Raw genomic sequence first — 22,425 nt, forward strand, 5'->3', positions numbered from 1 at the left:
AGCATTGAAACTATAGATTAAGAAAAATCAGCACCTTTGAGTCTTCTGTGAATATGGCGTATCCTATTTATAGAAGTCTGGGTCATCTTTAATTTCTGTATTGTTTTTAAATAGGTGTTACTCATTTTCATAAGTTGTATTGCAATACTGTCCTAAAATTTTATTTTCCAACTGTCAGGATATAAAATGTGTGGTTTTATGTGTTAAAATCATACTAAACAGCATGTTAAAATCATTGCAATAATTTTAGATTGTTGATATAAACATATACCATTGTAATTAGGAAACAATGGTAGGTTTTTATCTCTCCTCTTGAAGTGATTATATATTTGACTTTGGTTTTGCCGCACTGGTCAGGACGTTGAGTCTAGTACTGCATAGAACAGGTAACATCTTTATCTTGTTCCTGTCTTACACAGGAAGTTATAAGTGTTTCTTCTTTAAATGTGTTTGAAAGTGTTAGTCGCTCAGTCATGTCCAACTCTGTGACCCCATGCACTGTAGCCCACCAGGCTCCTCTGTCCATGGGGATTCTCCTGGCCAGAATACCAGAGTAGATAGCCATTCCTTTCTCCAGGGGATCTTCCCAATGCAGGGATCAAACTGGTCTCTCGCATTGCAGGCAGATTCTTTACCATCTAAGCCATCAGGGAAGCCCTTAAGTATGTTTACTGTAGACTTTCTATTGGTATCTTTGATGGATTGAGTACATATTTTCCCCAGTTTCCTGAGTTTATTACATGTGAAGGAGTTCTTTCTTGGTTTATTGAGATGATTTTCGTTTTCCTCCTTTATTCTGTTAACACAGTGAATTATAGAGACTCTTTGTTTACATTGTTAAATTTGCCTTCCTGGGATAGCGATCAATGTTTCATGGAATTTGCTGGTGCAACCATTTGGGCGTGTATTTCTCTTTGAATATAAAATGACTGAATTGAATAGATTTAATAATCTTACACAGTTGGATTTTTAAAATTTTTGTCAGATTTGGTAAATTTTTCAAGGAATTTGTCCATTTTTGTCTAAATTTTCAAATAGGTGAATGTAAAATTGTTGCTAATATCACTTTAACAGTTATTTTACTGTCCACAGATTCTATAGTGATGTCCTTGTCATTTCTGAGGTTGGTTTTCTTTCTTCTCCCTGTTTGTCTCATCTCTCCCTCATTACCCTTCAGTTTTTATCAAAGACCAGCTTATTGATGGCGTTGTTGACATTTTCTACAGTATGTTTTTATTTCATTGTGTTGTTTCCTTAAAGGAGAGGTATTCTTTTCATCTTAGTGTGGTACATGATTTTAAAGTTCTAAATTTATCTCAAGCATAGTCTGTTTCATTCATTCATTGATGTGAACTGTCGCTGAGTTTAATGCGTATTTTGTGTGCTTTCTTCTTTGAACCTTGGGTTAATTTTTAGATGTACATTTCTTGATTTTTCAGATATAGTGGTTTTCTGGTTATCCTTTTATTATCAGTTTCTACCTTAACTGCACTGTAGTCAGATAGTCTAAATTTTACTCCTTTGAAGATGTTTGAAATTTGCTCTGTGGTCCAATTTATGTGTATAAAATCTCCCTGAAGTTTGTTCTGTTTGCTGAGAAGGATGTATTTACATTGTAAACTGTTACAGGTTTGCTTGTCCCTCTTTGAACTTTTTTATATGTTTGGACCCAGATTATTAGGTGTATATACATTTACAGCTTTTATTGGTAAATTGAACCTTCAATTTTGGGGACTACCAGGATTTATTTTCAGTAATGCCTTTTGTTAAAGCCTATTTTGTCTGATTGTTATATCAGCTTTCTTAAGGTGACCGCATGATGTATGTTTTTCATCCTTCAATGTATCCTACTCTAGATTTATTCAGTGTTTAGCTTTGTAGCTTGTTGGGCTTTTTAAGTTCCCAATAATCACTTGGAATATTGCTTCTGCCCCATTCTCTTTGCTCTCCAAGACTCCACTTGAACATATAATTAAGCCTTCTGTATTGGCTGTCTCCTTTTCCATCTCCATTCTGTGTATTTTCTCTTGATTTGCTTCTCTCATCAAGTGTAGCTAATATGATGTTAAGGCTGGCCATCCATTGAGTTTTTTACTTATTTTCAATTTTAGAATTTCTCCCCATGCCAAATCTATTTCTTTTTATGGTTTATAGCTGACTACTGACAGTCTTTGATCAAGTGAACATAAAGTGTGTCTGATTAGCCCATTAATTCACTCGAGTTCTTATGGGTCTTGTTTCTGGTGTGTTTCCTCTTAATGTGTGGAGGAGAGGGGGCAGATGGTGTATCCTGAACATATATAAGAAATTGTACAAGTAACTTAAGGTCAAAGAGATTTTCCTTTATAGAAGATTTTGTTTCTGCCAGGTACCTCATGATTCATAGCAAGCCTTAATCACAGAGCTATAGCCTGCCATCTCTCTGAGGGCTGGTTCATGATTCCCAGACTGAAACCCTGCAAGGACCTCATCCATGCAGGTTTTAATACCAGCCTTTGTTCTCTTAGTTCTACAAAGTTACTGAAATTGCGGTTCTGTCTCTGCCAGTTTCCAGGGGGAAATGGCCTCAAATGCCAGGCCTTCTCTCTCAGGATTTCCATCTTCTGGATTCTGTGTGGTGATGCAGTCTTGGTTCTGTGAAGTCTTAAAACAGGTATTATTTCTTGTCCACTTCCTTGGTGACTCAGCTGGTAAGGAATCCACCTGCAGTAAGGAGACCTGGGTTGGGAAGATTCCCCCAGAGAAGGGAAAGGATACCCACTCCGGTATTCTGGCCTGGAGAATTCTATGGACTGTATAGTCCATGGGGTCACAAAGAATTGGATACAACTAAGCGACTTTCACTTGTCGAGCTTTACTACTTGGCTTTAGCTAAAGAGTTGGTCCAAACTCCCCCAGTTCACTACTCTCAGAAGCAGAATATTAGGAACAAAATTACTGATGGTCCTTTCAATCCTAAAACATAGCATATGTTTCTGAACATGTTCACCTCTATCTTGGTATACAATAGCTAGACATTGTGACCATCTCTGGGAGCCACAAAATTCAGATTGTCTAGCTCTTAATATTTTATTCATGTGGAGAATATGGACTATTCTTGGTGAGTTGTCTTATTTCTAAGATCTTGGAGGCATTTTGATTAGAGTACAAACTGTCTGCTTTTGTTGAATTTGCTTTCAGTAAAAGCTGGACATAGAAGATTGATTGAAAACTCAAGATCAACGGCAGCCAGACTGACTGACGACAGTGCATTCTCTGAACCTCAGCACGCTGTCGTAATTATTCAGACGGGCCAGGTAGATAAAGCAAGATCTGTTTTTTAATGTTTTTGTGGCTCTAGCTACTTGAGGCAACAGATAGTGTAGAAGGTGGATAATAAGTTTCTCTTAGCTCCTTTTGACCAGGAGTAGATAAAGACTCATTATAGTTAACAAACCTCCCATTTCGTACCTTTTTGGCCAACACAGAATTAACTTTTAGATCTGCAATCTGTTGAATTAGTTTTTGTATATGACTTGAGGTGTGAGTTTTTTCAGTTGAGCCAACATCATTTGTTGAAAAGACTTGAAAACAAACTGACCAACATTCTTAATCTGTTTCATCAATCTGTGTGTGTCTTCTTGATACACTGATAACTATAGCTTTTCAGTAAATCTTGAACTTAGGTAATGTAAGTTCTATACCTTTGTTCAGTGACCTTTAAATATTTACCGAGACCGCAGGCCTACACTGGGTGTCTTGGCTAAACGAGGATGTGTTGTCACTCAGCCTGCAGCAGATGTAGGATTAATGTCCAGACTCTGTAGAGAATGCTTAGGGAACAAACATGATGACTTCTGACTAGTCCTTAACGGAAGGAATCCAAATGGGAAATAAACATACCCATCAGGTTAGCCAAAATACAAACATATAGATTGCTGATGGGAACTTAAAATTTAAGACGACTCAGGAGTTAGCTGATACACACTGAAGATATAGATCCCATATCCCTGCAATTCTAAAGTCTGTCGAAAGTAGCTAAGATAAATTGATAGCAATAGATTCATATTAAGGAACAGTATAGAAGAAATGAGTGTACTACATTTATAAGGAATAACACTGATGATCATAAAAAGCTTTGAGTTTACAATCCAAAGAATATATGATTCCATTTATATACTGTTCAAAAGCAGGCTAACTGTATCATTTAGGAATGTGTACATTGTATTAAAGCTATAAAGCAAACCAGGATGTGATTTACTTACAAACTTGGATTATAGGTCAACTCTGGGGGAGGAGAGTTGGGGGACAATAATGGGGACTTTGCTTATAGAAAAAGGCTCTGGGGTGACAGCATGTTTCATTTGGGTTGGATTGTGATTACATGTGTCTGCTTCTATTGACACTATGCACTTGATTTTAGCACACCCGAGACCAAGGTTGCAGACTGGAAGCTCCAAGCCTTTGATGCTTCATGAAGACATTTAAAATAACAAACTAGAAACTGGCTATAGGGGTTCTGGAAAACGGTCAGTGGTCTATAGCACTGAACATATGCACAGTCAGGGAAAAGTCACATTTAAAATAGTGCTATGTTCGGAAGTGTTCTGATTTCATCCTTTTACATGGAACGGTCCAGTTTTCCCAGCACCATTTATTGAAGAGGCTGCCTTCACTGTATATTTTTGCCACCTTTGTCACTCATTAGGTGACCATAGGTGCATGAGTTTAGCTCTGGACTTTCTGTCCTATACCACTGATTCATATTTCTGTTTTTATATCAAAACCATACTGTCTTAATTACTGTACCTTTGTAGTTTTTGACCTACCTTTAAGAGTAATGAAAATAGAAAAAAAAAAAAAGGGACCTAATTAAAAGCTTTTGCACAGCAAAGGAAACCATAAACAAGACAAAAAGACAACCCTCAGAATGGGGGGAAATAGCTGCAAGTGAAGCAATGAACAAAGGATTTATCTCCAGAATATATAAAGAACTCAACCAACAATGGACAGAAGATCTAAATAGACATTTCTCCCATGAAGACATACAGATGGCCAAGAGGCACATGAAAAGATGCTCAACATCACTATTACAAAAATGCAGACATGTCAGAAATGGCCATTATCAAAAAATCTACAACAATAAATGCTGGAGAGGCTGTGGAAAAAAGGGAACCCTTGCACTGTTAGTGGGAATGTAAATTGATACAGCCACTATGGAGAACAGTCTGGAGGTTTTATAAAATACTAAAAATAGAACTACCCCATGACCCAGCAATCCCACTACTGGGCATATACTTCACAGTGTCCCCTCTCAAGGAATAGAATTTACCTGCAACATTCTGATGTATCTAGGGCTACCTGAAGCAAAAAAATCTTTTCACCCTAACTTGTTAGAGAAAAGTGGTATGGCTCAGATCTCAGCCTGGGAAAGCTGCAGAAAGAGGCAGACACTGTTCATAAAACTAGAACAAAAATGCTTTTTGTTTTTATAACACAAAATACCCTGAACACCAAAAGAAAGCTTGAGAAAGAAAAACAGACCTGGAGAAATCAGGTTCCCTGACTTCAACTATATTACATAGCTACAGTCATATAGTGTGGTTCTGGCACAAAAATAGTAATACAGATCATGAGAACAGGGTAGAAAGCCCAGAAATGACCCATAAAACTATGGTCGATCTATGATAAAGAAGGGAAGACTATACAATGGAAGAAAGGCAGTCTCTTCAATAAATGGTGCTGAGAAAACTAGACAGCTTACATGTAAAACAAATTAGGACATTGTTTATACACAAAAATAAGAAAGATCTAAATGTAAGAATCTAATACTATAAAACAGGAAAACATGGGGAAGAACACTTTCACATAAATTATAGAAGTATCTTTTTCAAGCTGTCCCCTAGAGTAATGTAAATAAATAGGACTTAGGTAAACTCAAAAGCTTTTGCACAGTGAAGGAAAACCATAAAGTGAGAAGACAGTCCACAGAATGGGGAAAAAAATATTTGCAAGTGATACAACCACAAGGTATTAATCTACAAAATCTCCAAACAGCTCATGCAGCTCAATATAAAAAACAAAACCCAGTCAAAAGGGCAGAAGACCTAGACATTTCTCCAGGAGGCCCATGAAAACATACTCAAAACCTACAGTAAGAGACCATCAAAAAGTCTACAATAAATGCTGGAGAGGGCATGGAGAAAAGGGAACTCTTCTACACTGTTGGAGGGAATGTAAATTGGTACAACCACTATGGAGAACACTATGAAGTTCCTCAAAAAACTGAAAACAGTTACCATATGATCCAGAAATCCTACCCCTGGGCATATATCCAGAGGAAACCATAATTCAACAGGACACATGCACCCCAATGTTCAGTGTAGTGTTGATTACAATAGCCAAGACATGAAAGCAATCCCAATGTCCAACAAATGAATGGATAAAGATGGGTATATATACAGAATGGAATATTACTCAACCATTAGAATCAAATAATGCCATTTGCAGAAACATGGATGTGCCTGGAGATTATCCTACTAAGTTAAATAAGAGAAATACCATATGATAGTACTTAAGTGGAATCTAAAAAAACTGACATAAATAAACTTAAAAAACAGAGAGACTCACAGACTTAAAAATTAGTTTATGGTTATGAAAGGGGGAAGGTGGGTTGGGATAAAGGTGAAAGGTGGAGAGTGCGGTTTGGGGTTGGAATATACACACTAATATATATGAGATGATCAACAAAGACCTACTGCATAGCACAGGGAACTCCACTAGATATTCTGCAGCAATCTAGATAGGAAAAAGAATTTGAAAAGGAATAGGTGTGTGTGTATATATATAAAATCAAATCACTTTTCTGTACACCTGAAACACGCTATTCCAGCTCTACTCCAGTATTTAAAAAACAACAGAATGGCTATAGTGAGACTACAGACATGGAGATGCCTGGGCAAGAAATTACGGGTAGAACAACAAAAGTGTCTAAGGTCCTGAGAAGAAGCTAAAGGGAAAGTCTGAAAAATTAAGACATGTATAAACAGTCACATATAAGGTGGACTCAATGGTACACAGCCCCAGACAGGACATGTGCTCAGAAAAACACAGAGAAATGTCCACCTCAGGCTGATCCCAAGGCTCAGACGCCTTACACATCAGTGAAGGTCTTCCCTGGTGTGCAGCAGTGAAAACACTGGGATAGATGGTTATTTTTTTTAAATGCCCAGTGTTCAACAAAATATCACAAGAGATACAAAGAAACAGAAAAAACATGGCCTATATAATAGAGGAAGAAGAAAACAGCAATCATCTTTAAGAAATTGGCATCAGATACATTAGACAAAGACTTAAAACCAACTGTCTTAAATATGCTCATAGGAATAAAACAACAAACTAAAGTAATTCAAGAAAATACAGAGTATCAACTAAGAAATTATCTTTTTAGAAAAATCAGATTCTGGAGCTGAAAAAATAAAAGTAGAGTGTTTTAACAGGAAGAAAGAATCAATCATGGAGAGGTCAACTGAGGTTATTAGGTCAGGTCAGGTCAGTTCAGTTCAGTCGCTCAGGCGTGTCCGACTCTTTGCGACCCCATGAATCGCAGCATGCCAGGCCTCCCTGTCCATCACCAACTCCCGGAGTTTACTCAAACTCAGGTCCATGGAGTCGGTGATGCCATCCAACCATCTCACCCTCTGTCATCCCCTTCTGCCCTCAATCCCTCCCAGCATCAGGGTCTTTTCAAATGAGTCAGCTCTTCCCATCAGGTGGCCAAAGTACTGGAGTTTCAGCTTCAGCATCAGTCCTTCCAATGAGCACCCAGGACTGATCTTTAGAATGGACTGGTTGGATCTCCTTACTGTTCAAGGGACTCTCAAGAGTCTTCTCCAACATCACAGTTAAAAAGCATCAATTCTTCGGCGCTCAGCTTTCTTTATAGTCTAACTCTCACATCCATACATGACTACTGGAAAAACCATAGCCTTGACTAGACGGACCTTTGTGGACAAAGTAATGTCTCTGCTTTTTAATATGCTATCTAGGTTGGTAATAATTTTGCTTCCAAGGAGTAAGAATCTTTTAATTTCATGCTGCAATCACCATCTGCAGTGATTTTGGAGCCCCCAAAATTAAAGTCAGCCACTGTTTCCCCATCTATTTCCCATAAAGTGATGGGACCAGATGCCATGATCTTAGTTTTCTGAATGTTGAGCTTTAAGCCAACTTTTTCACTCTCCTCTTTCACTTTCATCAAGAGGCTCTTTAGTTCTTCACTTTATGCCATAAGGGTGGTATCATCTGCATATCTGAGGTTATTGGTATTTCTCCCAGTAATCTTGATTCCAGCTTGTGCTTCCTCCAGTCCAGCGTTTCTCATGATGTACTCCACATGTAAGTTAAATAAGCAGGGTGACTATATACAGCCTTGACGTACTCCTTTCCCAATCTGGAACCAGCCTGTTCTTCCATATCCAGTTCTAACTGTTGCTTCCTGACCTGCATACAGGTTTCTCAAGAGGCAGGTCAGGTGGTCTGGTATTCCCATCTCCTTCAGAATTTTCCACAGTTGATTGTGATCCACACAGTCAAAGGATTTGGCATAGTCAATAAAGCAGAAATAGATGTTTTTCTGGAACTCTCTTGCTTTTTTGATGATCCAGCAGATGTTGGCAATTTGATCTCTGGTTCCTCTGCCTTTTCTAAAACCAGCTTAAACATCTGGAAGTTCACGGTTCACGTATTGCTGAAGCCTGGCTTGGAGAATTTTGAGCATTACTTTTAACTAGCATGTGAGATGAGTGCAATTGTGTGGTAGTTTGAGCAGCATTCTCTGGCATTGCCTTTCTTTGGGATTGGAATGAAAACTGACCTTTTCCAGTCCTACAGCCACTGCTGTTTTCCAAATTTGCTAGCATATTGAGTGCAGCACTTTCACAGCATCATCTTTTAGGATTTGAAATAGCTCAACTGGAATTCCATCACCTCCACTAGCTTTGTTCATAGAGATGCTTCCTAAGGCCCACTTGACTTCACATTCCAGGATGTCTGGCTCTAGGTGAGTGTGAGTGATCACACCATCATGATTATCTGGGTCCTGAAGATCTTTTTTGTACAGTTTGTCTGTGTATTCTTGCCACCTCTTCTTAATATCTTCTGCTTCTGTTAGGTCCCTACCATTTCTGTCCTTTATTGAGCCCATCGTTGCATGAAATGTTCCCTTGGTATCTCTAGTTTTCTTGAAGAGATCTCTAGTCTTTCCCATTCTATTATTTTCCCCTTATTTCTTTGCATTGATCACTGAGGAAGGATTTCTTATCTCTCCTTGCTATTCTTTGGAACTCTGCATTCGAATGGGTATATCTTTCCTTTTCTCCTTTGCTTTTTGCTTTTCTTCTTTTCACAGTTATTTGTAAGGCCTCCTCAGACAGCCATTTTGCTTTTTCATATTTCTTTTTCTTGGGGACGGTCTTAATTCCTGTCTCCTGTACAATGTCACAAACCTCCATCCATAGTTCACCAAGGACTCTATCAGATCTAGTCCCTTCAAATCTATTTCTCACTTCCGCCATATAGTCATAAGGGTTTGATTTAGGTCATACCTGAATGGTCCAGTGGTTTTCCCCACTTTCAATTTAAGTCTGAATTTGGCAATAAGGAGTTCATGATCTGAGTCACAGTCAGCTCCCAGTCTTGTTTCAGCTGAGTGTATAGAGCTGCTCCATCTTTGGCTGCAACTGGCCATCTGTGTATGCCCAGAAGTGGGATTGCTGGGTCATACGGCAGTTCTGTTTCCAGTTTTTTAAGAGATCTCCACACTGTCCTCCATAGCGGCTGTACTAGTTTGCATTCCCACCAACAGTGTAAGAGGGTTCCCTTTTCTCCATGTGCACCCCTATGTTCATCGCAGCACTGTTTATAATAGCCAGGACATGGAAGCAACCTAGATGCCCAATAGCAGACAAATGGATAAGGAAGCTGTGGTACATATACACCATGGAATATTACTCAGCCATTAAAAAGAATTCATTTGAATCAGTTCTAATGAGATGGATGAAACTGGAGCCCATTATACAGAGTGAAGTAAGCCAGAAAGATAAAGACCAATACAGTATACTAATGCACGTATATGGAATTTAGAAAGATGATAACAATAATCCTATATGCAAAACAGAAAGACACAGACGTATAGAAGAGACTTTTGGACTCTGTGGGAGAAGGCGAGGGTGGGATGTTTCGAGAGAACAGCATCGAAACATGTATATTATCAAGGGTGAAACAGATCACCAGCACAGGTTGGATGCATGAGACAAGTTCTCAGGGCTGGTGCACCGGGAAGGCCCTGAGGGATCAGGTGAGGAGGGAGGCGGGAGGGGGGATCGGGATGGGGAACACATGTAAATCCATGGTTGATTCATGTCAATGTATGGCAAAAACCACTACAATACTGTAAAGTAATTAGCCTCCAACTAATAAAAATAAATGGAAAAAAAAATTAAAGTACGTCTAAAAAAAAAAAAAAGACTGGTGGGAAAAATATCAACAACCTCAGATATGTAGATGACACCACCCTTATGTCAGAAAGAGAAAAGGAACTCTTTAGAACTCTTGATGAAAGTGAAAGAGGAGAGCGAAAATGTTGGCTTGAAACTCAACATTCAGAAAAGTAAGATCATGGCATCTAGTCCCATCACTTCATGGGATATAGATAGGGAAACAATGGAAACAGTGACAGACTTTATTTTCTTGGGCTTCAAAATCACTGCAGACGGTGACTGCAGCCATTACATTAAAAGATGCTTACTCCTTGGAAGAAAATCTATGACCAACCTAGACAGTATATTAAAAAGCAGAGACATTACTTTGCCAACAAAGGTCCCTCTAGTCAAGTAGTCATGTCCTAGATGTGAGAGTTGGATTATAAAGAAAGCTGAGTGCCAAAGAACTGATGATGCTTTTGAACTGTGGTGTTGGAGAAGACTTGAGAGTCCCTTGGACTGCAAGGAGATCAAACCAGTCCATCCTAAAGGAAATCAGTCCTGAATGTTCATTGGAAGAACTGATGTTGAAGCTGAAACTCCAATACTTTGGCTACCTGATGCAAAGAGCTGACTCATTGGAAAAGACCCTGATGCTGGGAAAGATTGAAGACAGCGGCAGAAGGGGATGACAGAGGGTGAGATGGTTGGATGGCATCACTGACCTGATGGACATTAGTTTGAGCAAGCTCCAGGAGTTGATGATGGACAGGGAAGCCTGACTTGCTGCAGTCCATGGAGTCGGAAAGAGTTGGACATGACTGAGCAACTGAACTGAAACAAAATAGAGAAAGTCTCACTTCCAGATTTCAAAACTGGTACTGGCAAAAAATCAGACCTATGCCAATGGAACAGACTAGGGAGTCCAGGAATAAACCCTTCACAGATCATCAAATTTTTGATAAGACAACCATTCAATGGGGAAAAGAGTGTTTCCAACAAATGGTCCCAGGAAAACAGGATATCAATATGCAGAGTCATAAAGTTGGACACTTACCTAACACCATATACAAAAGTTCACTTGAACTGGATCAAAAGTGTAAAACGTAAGAGCTAATACTATGAAACTCTTAGAAGACAACATAAGGGGAAATTAGATTTGGCAATAATTTCTTGGATATGATATCCAAAGCACAAGATGAGCCACGTGGGAAGCCCAGGAAAAAACTGGACTTCATGAAAGTTAAATACTCGTGTGCATCAAAGGACAGTTATCAACAGAGTGAAAAGTCACCCCACAGAATGGGAGGAAATATTTGCAAATCATGTACATTAACAATATAGAAAAGAACGCAATTAGAAACTGTGCAAAGGACTTGAACAGACGTTTCTCCAGAAGATACACAAATGGTCAAGAAATAGATGGGAAAGACGGTCAACATCACTAAAAATCATTAGGGAAATGCAAGTCAAACCCACAATGAGATAACTCTTCACACCCATTAGGATGATTGTTGTAAAAACAATGCAATTCTGCAGAGGCACAAAGGTGGCTTTCAAGGTGTGGACAAACAGGTCTCTTTCCCCAGGCGGTGGGTACCATGGGTGTTTATAAATATTCCTGAAACTGTAATATGCGTTTTGTAATTCTTTATATGATGTTTCACAATATTTTAAAAGGCAAAATGAACCACCCCCCATGACCAAAAAAAAAGAAAAGTGATGGATCTCCATTTTTTACCTCCCAGATAGTTTATGCCCTGGTGTAAGACTGGAAAACCTAAAAACACATGGTGATTACTTTGCAGCCTCCTCATTATAGATTTCCCTCTCAAAATATATCTATTCTGCTTTCCCTCTCAGAAATAAAATGATTCCACTTTCTTCTCCTAGATGTCTTAAGACAATGAACCAGAACAGGCTTACCTTATCATTTTGCCTGGTAAGTCACTTCTCAAAACAAGACCATTCCCTGATATAAGTTAAATTTTCTTATGACCTTATCGGAAAATATCCATATATGATGTTTAATGTGTTTAAAACACTGTTTTGATGGAAATATAATGGCTGTTCACATCAAATGAATACTAATCAATAAAAGATGAGTTCATGCAGAGCCACCAATTCCAACAGAACTTTGGAATCCCTGAAAATCAAGCACAGACATGCAGATAAGTAGAGTATTTAATCGAAATATATTTGTCTAATGTCTACAAAGTGTGAACAATTGGTCTTAAGAAAGCAGACGAAAGGCACAGAATTCGTATTACTACAGAGAAGCATTCATGCTACTGGATTGTATAAATATTTTCAGAGTGGCACAGTAAAAAATAAATTAAGCATTGAGCAAAGATCAAACACTTCATTTTCTCCTTGCTTTATATTCTGGTCATGTCTTGACCTCATTTGTAAAGGCTGAAGACTGGAACTGAACTGAAACCATGGAACACTTAGGCAGGCTGTATGGATGTTTTAATCACAGTGGTTTCCTTGCAGAGTTTGGGTCAAACAAGAGAGGGAGATGTGCTTAAAAAAAAAAAAAAAAACACACCAATTCACTGGGTATTCTTTTCTCTTTCCGCAAACGAAATACAAGGCTGTGGTAGTGCATGTTTGTATGTGCATGCGTATATCTCACTTCTAAAGCCCTTTTTCCAAAGATAAAAGTAGTGAAGTCTCCACAGGACTTGTTTTCTACCATGAAAGCAGCAGCTTCTGAAAACTATGACTAGCGCTTTGAGCATAAGAAATCATCAGAGAGCTTCTGGGGCAAGGACGTGGGAGGACCATCCCAAGGCAGGCCTGGCTGTGGGCTCTCCCAGGGGGCGCTCCATCCGGGAAGGCTCTAGCCTACACCTTTAACAGCTTCCTACCTACTCCCCATCCCGCAGGAGATGCAGATGATCTGTCTTGAGCATGGACAAACAAACAACAAAGTTGGGGGCAGAGTGGGAATCACAGCCATGATGTGAAGTGGCAGCCACCTTCCACCAGGCATGAGCCACCTTCCACCAGACGGATGGCAGTCCGGCCACGCCCGTTCACCTTCGTCTGGACAGGACTTGTCGACTGGAGAATACTTTGTGAGTGCAAAACATTTTTTGGCAAAAGTGAAAACTAGAAAACTTGAAACCTCATTGATTAAAAGGAGCTCATAATCACTCACGTCACTGTTGGTAAGTGCGGTGCTTCCGTGTGTAGTGATACCCAGCAGACGGAGCGCATGCGTGTGAACAGACGGTGTGCGGGGAGCTCTGCACACAGACACATGTGCACACGCAAGCCCACATGGCTCTTGAATAAGCTCAATCCCACGGCAAAGTCTGGGGGCCCATCGTTCACAACAGAATCTCTCTCTCAGGTACCGCGTCTTGAGTGTTCTCAGGTGGTCTCAGGGAAGACCCGCAGAACCTTGATACTGTACCACTTTAATTCCTACAAAATCAGGGCTATTTCTGAAAGCTCTGCCTCTCCAACCATCAGTGTGCCTTCCACAGGGGGTTGAAGTACACCCAGCCGTCACCCTGCAAGAGACAGGAGGACTCATCAATACGTGGGGACTGTCGTCGAGGTGAGGGCAGAAGCAAAGGGGTCCTCCCTGCCCAGCCCCGAGGACCCTGTGGAGCAGCGCTGGCTCCCACCAGCCTGTGCCCCTGCCTCGCTCCCCACGGCGCACAGCCCAGCCACGCTGCTGGTCTCACCAACCCTCCTGGCGCCCCCGGGACCTTCGCATCTGCCACTTCAGGAGGAAACCCCACGAAATGACCAAAACAACACAGAGGCGGCAGACGGCCTGTCTGGCTTCCATCAAGGAAGATTAATTGGCCCCAAAAGAAAAAGCACCTTGAAACGGCAGGACAGGAGGGAAAAAAAGGACGGTATTTGGATGAATGGACAAGAAAGAGAAAACACAAGGGCCTGAGCAGGAGGAGCCTGCCCAGGGCAATGACTTTACAGCCCGCTAAAGGCCACAGCAGGCGGCAGCCCCGGGAGACGATACCAGTCACACACGGCACCGGTGAGGAAAAGCCGAGGCTCCCAGTGGCGTGGGGCCCGGCGCCCGCCTAGAGGAGCCAACTGCTCAGCAACCAGGCTGGGGTGGGCTGTATCCTTTAGGTGTCCTCTAGAAACTGACTGGCTTTTAGTACGCCCTCTAGGGGGAAAAGAATGGGGCTTGCTGTCATTTTACTTCTTCACGTGCAGCGTTCCACAGAAGCCAAGCCACACAGTTGTCTCTGGGAGATGATCCCGTAATGGTTACTTTGATGTGTCCATGTGACCAGCCCCGAGTTAAGTTTTGTTTCTGAGCCTGAGAGTAAGGGTGTTTCTGGAGGAGGGTGGCATGGGTGGGGTGCGGTAGATACCCTGCCCCCATGCGGGGGAGGGGATAACCCCATGTCCCCCGGCCGGAGTGGAACCGAAGGTGGAGGAGGTAAGGATCGGCCTTGTCTGTCCTGCCTCACTCATATGGACTTCTGCCCTTGAGCAGAGGTTCACACCATCAACTCACCGGGTCTCAGGCTTTGGATTGAATAAACCACTGGCTTTCCCGCAGTTCCAGCTTGCAACCCACTGATCTCGTAGCTTTGCAGCCTCCACCATCTCATCGTAAATCTACATGAACTCCTATCTCCTGTTGGTTCTGTGCTGTTTCCCTGGAGAACCCTAATACAGAGTCACCTGCCCTGGGCAAGCCCTCCAGACAAGGACCCGCTCAGTGTCCCCAGGCAGGCTTCCTGTCTAAGGCAGCGGCCAACCGTGACGCCGACGCTCAGCCCACAGCCCTGGCTGCAGCCTCTGGGGGGTGGTCCCAGCCCACCTGATGGTCACCCTCTCTCCCTGCAGCCTTCCGGCTACTCGGGGTCATGCTTCCACGGAGCGCAAGTCAGACCCCACCAGTGCCCGGACAGGGACAGTCCAGACAAACTGCCACTGGCCCTCAGCATTTAAACCTTTCAAGATTCCTCAACACCAGCTGAGTATCTGATCTCCCACAGAAATGCCGATTTCTGGCTTCTTGTGAAGAACTGGGTCATCGGCCTGTGATGGCCTGGAGGTGAGTAGCATCCACCCCTTCAGGTACAGACTGGGGTCTGTCTGGTCCCCACCAGCCCGTTTCTCTCATTGACTGTCTCAGACTCCTGACTCCCTGCCTGAAAAACTGTGGCTCCTGCACTTTTGTTGTTTCCAATTATGTTCTCAGGATGCTGTCCAGCTGCGCCACAAAGATTGGGCACACGGCGCTTTGACCAGCAGGTGGGCAGGGTGCTGGGTCGGGGAAGTGGTTTCCCCAGGATTCATGGTGACCTGGGACAACCCTCCCCCACCCCCCACTAGTCTCTCCCTCCAAGTCCATTCCACTGGCCCCACAGGAGGCAAAGCTCTAAAGAGGTGCTTGTCATAGGAAGGTCCCAACCTCCCCAGGTGAGGAGGTGGGCTGGGCCAGCCTTTCCCACTAATTTGCTATAGAAGGCAGAGCAGCAGGTCTGCGATCTCTGTTAAGCCGACGCGTCCCGAGCCTCGGCCCCCACGTGCGCCTCCCCACCGGCAGGGGCTCCTCCACTGGAAACGTGAGGGCAGCAGGCATTCAGGGCCCTGGGGCCGCGGCCGCGGTGCCTGGTCCTCCCCCGCCCTCCCTGCCCGACCCGCGGCCGTGACTGGACAGCCCGCCCACCCCGCCCCGGACGCCTGCGGGTCACCTCCTGGATGAAGTACTTGGGCCGCCAGGGCGCGCAGAGGTTCTCCCGCTTCCGCTCCTCCGCCCACTGCTTTTCCTCCAGCCGCCGCTTCTGCTCGGTGGCCGCCTCCATGTCCCCTAGGCGCAGGCACTGGGTCACCTCCCGCCAGAGGTTCCTGGGGGAACACGGGGGGCACAGTTAGCAGTCAGGCAGGGCCAGCGGCCTGAGGCTGCGGTCCCCGGCGAGGAGGGCCCGGAGCCCCATCTGCACCCAACTGTGAATCCCCTCTGCCCTCCCCGGCTCTGAGAGCCCGGGGACCAGTCTAGGGGTGACGGGAGGAATCCTGCTGCTCCTGCAGACAGAATCCACGCAGACCCTGCCATGCGGTGGGCACCTCGTTTATAGGCAGTTTACATTAACTCATCATCACAACACCCCAGTGACACAGACGTGATGTTAGGACCCCATCCTAAAGCAGAGAAAACAAGACCCCCACCAAGGGCAGCCAGCTGCCGGAGGTCAGCAAGTTGATGGATGTAAACAGTGGCTGCTCCCGCAGGGGAACCCCATACTAGGAGTTACAGACACCGGAGGATCCACCACCTGCCAGTGTCTACATGCAAAGTTAGACTCATTCATTTATTCGTTTACTGGAGAAGCCATCGGCTTCCCTCCTCAGGAAACACCTCCCCCCAGTCCCACCCTGTGCTGGAGCTGAGTTGGGGGGGGGGGACCCGCATTTAGGTGAAGGGGACACTTCCTCACTTTCTCATATCAGGACCCGCCCAGATTCCGCACAAAGGAAACGGCAGGCTTCTCCACAGCGAGCACGCCCTCCCTGGCCTGGGGGACACGGATGCCTCTGCAGCAGGCTGAGCACAGGCGCCCTGTTAGCTCCTAAGCCAGGGAGTCAGCAGTGGAGCGGCCGAGCCGGCCAAGACGGCAGCCCTCCTGGGGAATCCGAGTCCAGACGGGAGCTGGGCTCAGGCTACAGAGGCCAGACTGCCCGCCCCACCCCACCCCCCACCCCCCGGTCACTGCCCCACGCCACAAAGCGCTGGGGACAGTGGCGTCCTGGCTCCCAGCGCACACAGGAGAAAGCTCTGGAGCGGGGCAGGAAGCCAGCTCCAAGCGGGCTCCCAGCCCTCGCTCTTTCTACAGCACCCTGAGAGCTTAGAGGGGAAGAGGTGGGCTCAAAGAGGAAAGGGGGCTGGGAAGCAGACAGAGTGGGCTGGTTGCTGCCTCAAACTGGCTTTTCCATTGCCCCCACCTTCAACACACATCTCGTGCAGAGGGAACGACCGGGTGCCCGGACATCCAGGGTGGGGGTGCTCCCAGGGCAGGACTTCCCCTGACAAGTCCCATCATGGGATAGCAGCCTCAAAACTAGAGGGCAGACAGCCCCCGTGGCTGGTGAGCAAGGAGCCAGCCCACATCAAGGGCTCAGCCCATTCATTCACAGGCTCCACCCAGAGCCCCTTGGAGGGGCAAGCCAGGGCTCGCCAGGGAAGGCGCTGAATTTCAGGCCAAAACACAGGGCAGAAAAGCCTCCAGGGCTGGGAGGGTAGGAGCAGGTCAGCATGAAAAGCAAAAAGGAAGCCCAGGAGAGCCCTTTGGGAGAGCAGGCAGCAGCACCCCGCGGAGCATGCAGGCCAGGCTCAGGGCATTGTGAGCACGCTGACTGGGGTGGCTGATGAAAAGCAGCTTCTCTTCCCACAACCGGGTAGGGGTTCCCTGCCATGGGGCAGGTGGGGGCTGGGCCGCTTTGGGCCGAGGCCACCAGGCGGGCCTTCCTTGGCCTCCACAGGTGGGGCCTGGCTGGCCAGCATGTAAGCGGGCTCAGGTGCTCCCTCTGGGCCATTCCCACCACGGGGAACAAGGTGGGCGGCTGGGTTTGCTGACGGCCCAGCTCCAGGTGGCAGGGAGTCCACGTGTGTGAGACAAGAAGCGTCAACCCCCGCCCCTCTCCCGTTCCACACTCCATCCCCTATCCGCTCTGCTCCAGGCAGGGGCCTGAGCTCCCAGCTCCAAGAGGCTTCCTAAGGACCAGCTAAGGCAAGGACATCCTTGGAAGCTCAGCCCACGGGAATCACAGTTTGGTGATCAACAGCCACGCCAGAAACAAGTGGGGCTGTGACAGGGACTGCAGGGCTCCTGACTGGGGGGAGGCGTCATCGGAGGCCACGTGGGCAGGGGTCGCATCCCATCACGGCTCACTGGGCTGGGTTCATGCCCTCCCAACACGGAGAAGGTTACACTCTCATCAACGGGCACGAGTGGACGACTCCTAGCTCAAAGCCAGATTTCCAGGACACCGCAGCCCCCTTTCTAGCAAACTCGGTGACAACATATGATTTACACACACTGGTATCCTGCCGGACCTGCCGGCAAAACGAACAGGTCGAGGACGCAATCACCAGAGCACCTGAGAAATAAAAGACTCGGAAAGATGGGGTTGAGAGGGACGGAGTCAGCTTGTGACTGATTCCGACGACTTTATTGAGGGGTAACATACATATATATGATAACAGGATTCACCAAATTTTAGATCAAAGACTTGCATACGTGCAGAACTGCAGACACTAGTTTTAGCTCAGGAGTTTTATCTTAACTCTAGCAGAGCATGGCACCAGCGTCTTACAATCAGTTAAAGACTACCTAGACATAAACCATTCACAGGAGCCCAATAATCTTATCAGAGTCAGGAAAATGGGCAAATGGTGGCTGCAGCGATTTCCTTGAGGGAGGTGAGAAAGGCCAACTTGCACTTTAATAAATCAGGGGTGGCGGGACAGAGAGGGACCTCTTAGATCTCTCTCAGGGCCGAGAAGGGGCCTGAGCAGTCAGGCCGGCTCCCCGCAGTATCCCTGGCTTCATTTCCACATAATAAACACTGTTCCAATTTGGTGGCAAACTCTTCTGGTCATGGCAAACCCTTTTACGGGGTCATCTGTGATTTCATGTTAATCCCACGTCATCTTTCTATAGAGCAGCATGCTTTTCAATAAGAGCAGGAGCCAGCAAACGTTCTCCTGTGAGGGCCAGCGAGCCAACATTTTAGGCTTTGCAGGCCATGTGGTCTTGGTCACTACTATTTCACTAGTATTGTTGCAAGATGGTGGCCGCAAACAAGATGCAAACAGGTGAACACGGTGGTGTTCCCACAAAATTTTACAAAAATTGTTTACAAGGTGTGATCTGGCCTGTGGGGCAAACTTGCCTGAACTCCTAGATTTAAAATTTTTAATTGCACATTTCCAGAAGATGCTGCTTCTATACCTGCATAAACATCACGTTAAGTGACTGCAGAATATTCATGTGACAGAGTGGATTCTCCTTCACTCACTTAACCTGTTTTCTCCAAATCACTGCACTGTTAGATGGTTTCTGTTTGTTGTTTAATGAAAAAAACATACCCAAATTTCATTTTTAAAACCTTTTGTGAATTGAAGGAGTCTCCCTTAGATGAGATTCCCAGAAGCAGACTACAAGATAAAGGAAAAGTCACAAATTTAAAGCTACTGGTCCCTGCAGCGAACCTGGCACCTTCCTACATAAGACACAGAGTGTCAATTTTATCACAGTTTTGCCAGCACAGAATTTTTTAAAATTATGTTGCTAATCTAGTAAGAAAAAAAGGTATCTCATTGCTTAATTGCATGGTTTCTTGATTACTAACATCTCTCTGTACTTAACTTAATGATTACATAACAGACCAGCAGAGCTGACAACTTCTTGTAAGACAGGCAGTAAAGTCCGGGCGGGCTGTCTTCACATTCTGCCCCATGATTGCAGAACAACTAAACTGAAAGTGACAACCAGTCTCTTCCTGAGTGACACCCAGAGGATAGCTCTGAAGGAATCAGAGCATGATTCTGGACCCGTCCCCTGGGACGTCCTCTCTGCCAGGGTCACGTGCTGAGACAGCAACGCTTGGCCCCCACCTGGACTCCATGGGGCCCTGCTTCTCCAGGGGGCGGATCTTCTTGGGGTACACGGGCAGTGTGGTCGTGTCGATGACCTTGGTCTCCCTGTTGTTGTAGGTGAACTCCAGGGTCCCGTTCCACTCCCCGTGGGCTTTGCACACGATGGTGTTGGTGGGATTGTGCTTCACTTCTGCTGTGACCCTGAGTGAACGAAGAGTGCAGTGAACACTTTGTGAGTCTATCAGAGCACAGACTGACTTCGAAAGGTGTGCTCACATGGGCAGATTTTTTTTTTATGGGGCTGCTCTTTTGCTCAAAGACTAGCTCTTAAAATGTAATCTAACATCCTTGAGCAGATAAGGAAAGCATCAGTGGGCAAACAGGTAGATCTGAATAAAGTCTTAAGGATGCAGCAATGTTAACTGCTTAGTTTTTGTTAATTGAAGTATACTTAATTTACAATGTTGTGTTAGTTTCAAGAAACAGTGGTTCATATAGTTACACACACATACATGAACATGTATATATATATTTTCAGATTCTTTTCATTTATAGGTTATAATAAGACACTGAGACCCCTGTGCTATACAGTAGGTCCTTGTTGTTTACCTGTTTATATAAAGTATGTATTTGTTAATCCCAAAGTCCTAATTTATCCCCTCCTCAGTTTTCTCAGTTTGTTTTCAATTAATATTGTTTTACTGATTTTTGACAATAAATTAGGCAGTTTAAAATTATACATCCTTTATTGCTCTTTATTGTGAGTTGTTTAGTTGAATCTCATCAATTTTTAGTTTTGATAAACATGCAAAGGTTTTACAAAATGTTATTATTGGGGTGGAAATCACCCTTCTTCCTCAAATCGCACCTAACGGTGTACATTCTGGGACCTCTCTGGCGGTCCAGTGGTTAAAATTCCGCACTTCCAGGGCAAGGTGGTGGGTTCAACCCTGGTGGAACTATGGTCGTTGGTCAGGGAACTAGATCCTGCATGCTGTGGGGTGCGGCCAAAAATTCTGTTTATTTAGTAATAATAATAATAGTGCACATCTCAACCACCAAAAGAACATAAGAGTCTCAGGAGCACTTTTCAATCACTAAACGAGGGCGACTCCCTGCAGCCTGGTTTACAAGGGTTCTGGTGGAGAAGTGTGGCCCCTTGCCTCACCCACCCAGCCCGGGAATCAGGGGCTCAGCTCTTGGGGAAGGCAGAGCCCACTCCCTCTCCCTAGGAGCCTGCTGCGGGCAGAAAAACACAGCAGGAATGGGAGGTGGAGGAGCCCGGGTCCTCTTTTCCTAAAGGCCACACTCCGGATGAACATGGAGTTTCTGAACACAGACCTGGAAGCATTCCCCCTGAGCCTCGACACAGCGGGGTCCCACGGCGCACCCAGAACCCTCTGGCGGATCCTGTGGGAAGGGTGTCTGTGCTGTGTTGGTCACGCTTTAACAACGGGCTCGTCACGGGGGAAACACTCAGTTTGCAGCCCTTCCGTGAATTCCTTCCCTGCCCCAACCTTGGCGGATCTCAAGCCACCAGGCGGGATGAGGGGCCACAGAGCTGGGGAGAGACACACACAGTTGGCTCTTAGGAGCTGATGTGTCCAGCCTGAAACAGCCAGGAGGGCATCCACTGTCCGGGGGGCACTCCAACACCCCTAAGGGAACGCCACCCAGGACAGCTTTCCAAGGGAAAGGTAAAAGATGGGGGCTTGCTTATCTGGTAATCTGCTCCAAAGGGGGAGAGTCTTAAAGCCAGAACCAAGAAAACGAGGTGACGCTCCACTCCAACAGCGGCCGTCTCCTTCCACGTCTTAAGGCATGCTTCCTAGGTTCCCAAAGGACAGAAACAGTCCTGCTCTCAAAGACACGGGACTCAGGGTGTTGCATGGAGCTCATGGACCAACTGTGTCAGAACAGGTCAGGCGGAGGCCTGGGGAGTGAGAGGTGACAATGACCCCAGAAGCCCTGATCTCTGCACCTCGCCGGACTGGGAAGGGCTCAGAACTCTGCCCCGGAGACCCATCATCTGAAAAGGACGCGTTAACTGGAGTTTGATCATCAACGCATCTCCCAGCTGGAACCCAGGCTTCGGATGGAGAGAAGGGACCTGGGGCCTCGTGATCAGACGGACCCGGGGCCGGCCCCAGCCGCCGCCTACCTGTGGACCTTGCCCCCGTAGAAAGGCTTCGTGTGGAAGGTGACAGTGGCCGAGTAGCCGGTCTTGGCGTAGGTGATGCTGACTTTGCCTCCAAGCTCCACCCATGGGATGGTGAGGATGGACCGGGCGTAGGCGCTGGGCAGGGTGAACACATACTCCTCCCCGTGTTCCAGGAGCCGCAGCACACCTGGGAGCAGATG

The 22,425-nt window shown here is 45.3% G+C and overlaps 1 protein-coding gene across 1 annotated transcript in view; it reads right to left on the bottom strand.

Moving 5' to 3' along the window:
- Nucleotides 1-13,841: 13,841 nt before the first annotated feature.
- The window catches only part of LOC122690678 (oxysterol-binding protein-related protein 10-like), an 80,483-nt gene continuing 71,899 nt past the window's right edge, over nucleotides 13,842-22,425 (bottom strand). The window contains exons 5-8 of the mRNA XM_043897576.1: nucleotides 22,226-22,412; nucleotides 20,083-20,265; nucleotides 16,160-16,313; nucleotides 13,842-13,984 (exon numbers count right to left, since the gene is read on the bottom strand). Coding sequence (XP_043753511.1) covers nucleotides 13,940-13,984; nucleotides 16,160-16,313; nucleotides 20,083-20,265; nucleotides 22,226-22,412 — 569 coding nt within the window. The 3' untranslated portion in view covers nucleotides 13,842-13,939. The remainder of the gene's footprint in view (nucleotides 13,985-16,159; nucleotides 16,314-20,082; nucleotides 20,266-22,225; nucleotides 22,413-22,425) is intronic.

Source organism: Cervus elaphus, chromosome X (genome assembly GCF_910594005.1).
Source record: "Cervus elaphus chromosome X, mCerEla1.1, whole genome shotgun sequence".
Lineage (NCBI taxonomy): Eukaryota > Metazoa > Chordata > Mammalia > Artiodactyla > Cervidae > Cervus > Cervus elaphus.